This window comes from Triticum dicoccoides, chromosome 2B (genome assembly GCF_002162155.2).
Source record: "Triticum dicoccoides isolate Atlit2015 ecotype Zavitan chromosome 2B, WEW_v2.0, whole genome shotgun sequence".
NCBI classification, from domain to species: domain Eukaryota; kingdom Viridiplantae; phylum Streptophyta; class Magnoliopsida; order Poales; family Poaceae; genus Triticum; species Triticum dicoccoides.
Window position 1 is genome coordinate 693656110 of NC_041383.1, and position 4411 is coordinate 693660520.

General features: G+C 51.5%; 1 protein-coding gene and 1 non-coding gene across 2 annotated transcripts; one reads left to right on the top strand and one right to left on the bottom strand.

Annotated features, from left to right (window-relative positions):
• Window positions 1-86, bottom strand: TRNAY-GUA. Its single transcript is given in 2 exon segments — window positions 1-36; window positions 50-86. It is a non-coding gene; the product is annotated as a tRNA-Tyr (tRNA).
• Window positions 87-681: 595 nt separating this feature from the next.
• Window positions 682-1156, top strand: LOC119368353. The gene has a single exon (XM_037633640.1). It carries the CDS (start codon window positions 738-740, stop codon window positions 987-989), a length of 252 nt encoding a protein of 83 aa, XP_037489537.1. The 5' UTR covers window positions 682-737; the 3' UTR covers window positions 990-1156.
• The last annotated feature ends 3255 nt before the right edge of the window (window positions 1157-4411 follow it).

A 4411-nucleotide genomic window follows, 5' to 3' on the forward strand; every position in this document is an offset into this window, starting at 1 on the left:
TCCGACCTGCCGGATTCGAACCAGCGACCTAAGGATTTATCTGCGATTACTACAGTCCTCCGCTCTACCAACTGAGCTAAGGTCGGCTTGTGATTGCAGACACAACTAGAAGCTATATAATCGTTACTTATGCTTTTTTTTAATTTCGGGTTCTGGTTGCAGTATGTGACCACGCATTCTTTGCAATGAAGATTTTACCATGATCCGATATTTTCCTTTTCCGTCTACCGCAACACTCATTTGTTTGCCCGACTGATGTGGTACTGCAGACCTACGTTCGCATGGCCGGCCGGTAGCCACCCACCTCGTCGGTCGTCTCTTAATTTCCCAATCTCGTACTACCGGCCGGGGGTAGCCGCTGCAAGGTCGCGCAACACGTCGGCAACGGCCACGGAGAAGACAAAGGAAGCCATCCGCCCCATTCCTCGCTCCACCGACGTGCACATGCCATTCATGCGTCGTCTTATCTCCCCGGCCGCCCGTGACCGGTGACCCTGAGGTGGAGCTGGAGCCCGCGCGCGTCCCACGGCCGCCGCCGCGTACCACACCGCCACCTATGTGCCTCTCCTGACACGTATACCTGTTACCCCCGACACGCCGCCCGCTCCACAACTCGCCTATAAAACGCAGCACATGGATCAGCCTAAGCTCATGCAGAGTCGCAGATCGACACAGCTACCATAGCGCATACCAAAGGGCCAATAATATCTCCGGTTCTTGATTAGCAAAGCGTAGCAATGGCGAAGCGTCTGGATGTCGCGCTCCTGCTGCTGCTGGTGGTGATGGTGCTCGCGTCCTGCGACGGGAGGGAGCTGAAAGGGAATGGCGGCGCCGGTGGCGGCGTCGACGAGGTGAAGGATGTGGTGCCCAGGTTGCCGACGCTGCCGCCTCTGGTACCACTACCCAAACTGCCGCTGCCGCTGCCGCCCGTGGTCCCTGGGATCCCTCCGGCTGCTCGCGGCTCTGCCGACAGCAATAAGTCTCCATGATGATGCACCTGCAGCTGATCAACTTGTCGTCGTCGTAGACTTCTAGCAAGCTAGCACCGGCCGGAAGCAGAACATCGGTCGGCGTTCCGCTGACGTCCGTGCGCCTTGATCTGTAGCAATTATATGTCCGCCATGTTTCCTTTCAGTTCATGTTCAGGTTCTTGTTCCTACTCTGTCATCAATGTAAACCTTGTCAATGTGCCTTTATGAATAAACATATGAATAATGTACATCAACGATGAAGCACATAGTTTGTTCTGCCAACCAAATTTTTTTCCAGAATTGTGGAATCCGTTTGTACTTCAACATTATGCTGGTATGCACAGATCATGAAGCGCCGGCCGGCGAGCTAACCAAACCAAACCAAGATAACGATATCTCGCAGAATCAAGCGAGCAGGTACACCGTACACATGTAAGGTGTACGTACGTGCACACATCCGAAACAACGGAGACGACGCCAGCTCAAAAGTTTCTATGTAATTCAGAGTGTGCTTGTACAGCCTGAACTCCAAGCTTAGAGCATCTACAACCAGACCTCTCAAACCAGCCTCATACGTCCGGACGGATTGTCCGGTCACGTTTTCTCGATTCAAACGGACGTGTCCAGGCGGATTGTCCGGTCACGTTTTCTTGATCCAAACAGACGTCTCAAACGGGCCTACTACACCGGCATCCCATATTCAACCCGAATATGAGACGGATATGGGGCCCGAGCAAACCTGTAACGCCCTCGATTCAATCGTACACTAATCATACACGCAAACGTGTACGATCAAGATCAGGGACTCACGGGAAGATGTCACAACACAACTCTACAAATAAAATAAGTCATACAAGCATCATAATACAAGCCAGGGGCCTCGAGGGCTCGAATACAAGTGCTCGATCATAGACGAGTCAGCGGAAGCAACAATATCTGAGTACAGACACAAGTTAAACAAGGTGCCATAAGATGGCTAGCACAAACTGGGATACAGAACGAAAAAGGCGCACGCCTCCTGCCTGGGATCCTCCTAAACTACTCCTGGTCGTATCAGCGGCCTGCACGTAGTAGTAGGCACCTCCGGTGTAGTAGGAGTCATCGTCGACAGTGGCGTCTGGCTCCTGGACTCCAGCATCTGGTTGCGACAACCAGAAAGAAAGGAAAGAAAAAAAAAGGGGGGAAGAAAGCAACCGTGAGTACTCATCCAAAGTACTCACAAGCAAGGAGCTACACTACATATGCATGGGTATATGTGTAAAGGGCCATATCAGTGGACTGAACTGCAGAATGCCAGAATAAGAGGGGGATAGCTAATCCTGTCGAAGACTACGCTTCTGGCAGCCTCCGTCTTGCAGCATGTAGAAGAGAGTAGATTGAAGTCCTCCAAGTAGCATCGCATAGCATAATCCTACCCGGCGATCCTCCCCTCGTCGCCCTGTGGAAAAGCGATCACCGGGTTGTCTGTGGAACTTGTCTGGGTGTGTTTTATTAGGTATCCAGTTCTAGTTGTCATAAGGTCAAGGTACAACTTCGGGTCGTCCTTTTACCGAGGGACACAACTATTCAAATAGATAAACTTCCCTGCAGGGGTGCACCACATAACCCAACACGCTCGATCCTATTTGGCCGGACACACTTTTCTGGGTCATGCCCGGCCTCGGAAGATCAACACGTCGCAGCCTCACCTAGGCACAACAGAGAGGTCAGCACGCCGGTCTAAATCCTATGCGCGCAGGGGTCTGGGCCCATCGCCCATTGCACACCTGCACGTTGCGAGGGCGGCCGGAAGCAGACCTAGCCTCCCTAATACAAGAGCAGGCGTTCCAGTCCAATCCGGCGCGCGCCGCTCCGTCGCTGACGTCAAGAAGGCTTCGGCTGATACCACGACGTCGAGTGCCCATATCTTTCCCGCGTAGTTGGTTAGTGCGTATAGGCCAGTGGCCAGACTCAGATCAAATACCAAGATCTCGTTAAGCGTGTTATTATGAAGTAACCGCGGACGCCGACCAAGGCCAGGCCCACCTCTCGCCTAGGTGGTCTCAACCTGCCCTGTCGCTCCGCCACATAGTAACAGTCGGGGGCCGTCGGGAACCCAGGCCCACCTCTACCGGGATGGAGCCACCTGTCCTTTCAACCCCCACATCGTAATCACTTGCGGGTACTCAATGAGCCAACCCGACTTTAGTCACCAGTTGTATAATATGTGTACATGTATAGTATATACTCGTGATCACCTCCCAAGTGATCACGGCCCGATAGTATAGCAAGGCAGACTGACAAGAATGTAGGGCCAATGATAATAAACTAGCATCCTATACTAAGCATTTAGGATGCGGGTAAGGTATCAACGACTGTAGCAACAATGACAGGCTATGCAACAGAATAGGAGTAACCGAACAGTAACATGCTACGCTACTCTAATGCAAAGCAATAGAGAGAAGAATAGGCGATATCTGGTGATCAAAGGGGGGGGGGGCTTGCCTGGTTGCTCTGGCAAGAAGGAGGGGCCGTCAACTCCGTAGTCGAACTGGGCAGCAGCAGCGTCGGTCTCGTAGTCTACCGGAGAGAAGAGGGGGAAGAAACAATGAATACAATGCAAACAGATGCATAACGATGCATGACATCACAAGCAACGGTGCCATGTGTTCCCTAACGCAGTAGGAGGTGATACCGGTGAAGGGGGGAAACATCCGGGAAAGTATCCGCGGTGTTTCGCGTTTTCGGACAGATGAAATGGAGGGGGAAAGTTGCGTGTTTGCTATGCTAGGGATATGTGGCGGTCGAACGGGCTACGTATCCGGATTCGTCTCGTCGTTCTGAGCAACTTTTATGTAAAAAGTTTTTTCATCTGAGCTACGGTTTATTTTAGATTAATTTTTTAAGTTTTAAATCATTTTCTAAATTATTATTATTAAATTAATTCAAAATCAGCATTACTGCATTAGCATGACATCATCATGACATCAGCAGTCAAGAGAGGTGTTGACTGGGTCAAACTGACATGTGGGTCCCGCAGGTCATACTCTATTGATTCTAATTAGGATTTAACTAATCTAATTACTGTTTAATTAAATTAACTAGTTAATTAGATTAATTAATTTATTTAATTAAATAGTTACTTAATTATAAATTTTATTAATTCATTAATATTTTTATTTTTCATTTTTCTTAAAACGTTCTGGGGCTGGGCCCCGTTTGTCATAGGGCCATTGGGCCGATGCGGGTTAGCGAGAGTTACGGGCGCCTGTGCGGGCGCTCGCCCGCAGGGAGCGACGGGCGAGGCCAGATGTCAGGGCGGCCGCGATGGCCAACGGCGCGGCGGCATCGGTGGCGCAGGGGACGGAGTGCGGGGTCGGGGACAAGCAGGCCCGCGGGCGGCAGAGGAGCAGCAGCAGGGGGTGGACGCGGTCAAGGGCAGCGATGCGCGCCGCGGGCGC

Bases quoted from the DNA above. Each gene is read 5' to 3' on its own strand.
- LOC119368353 (XM_037633640.1), top strand. From the start codon at position 738: ATGGCGAAGCGTCTGGATGTCGCGCTCCTGCTGCTGCTGGTGGTGATG.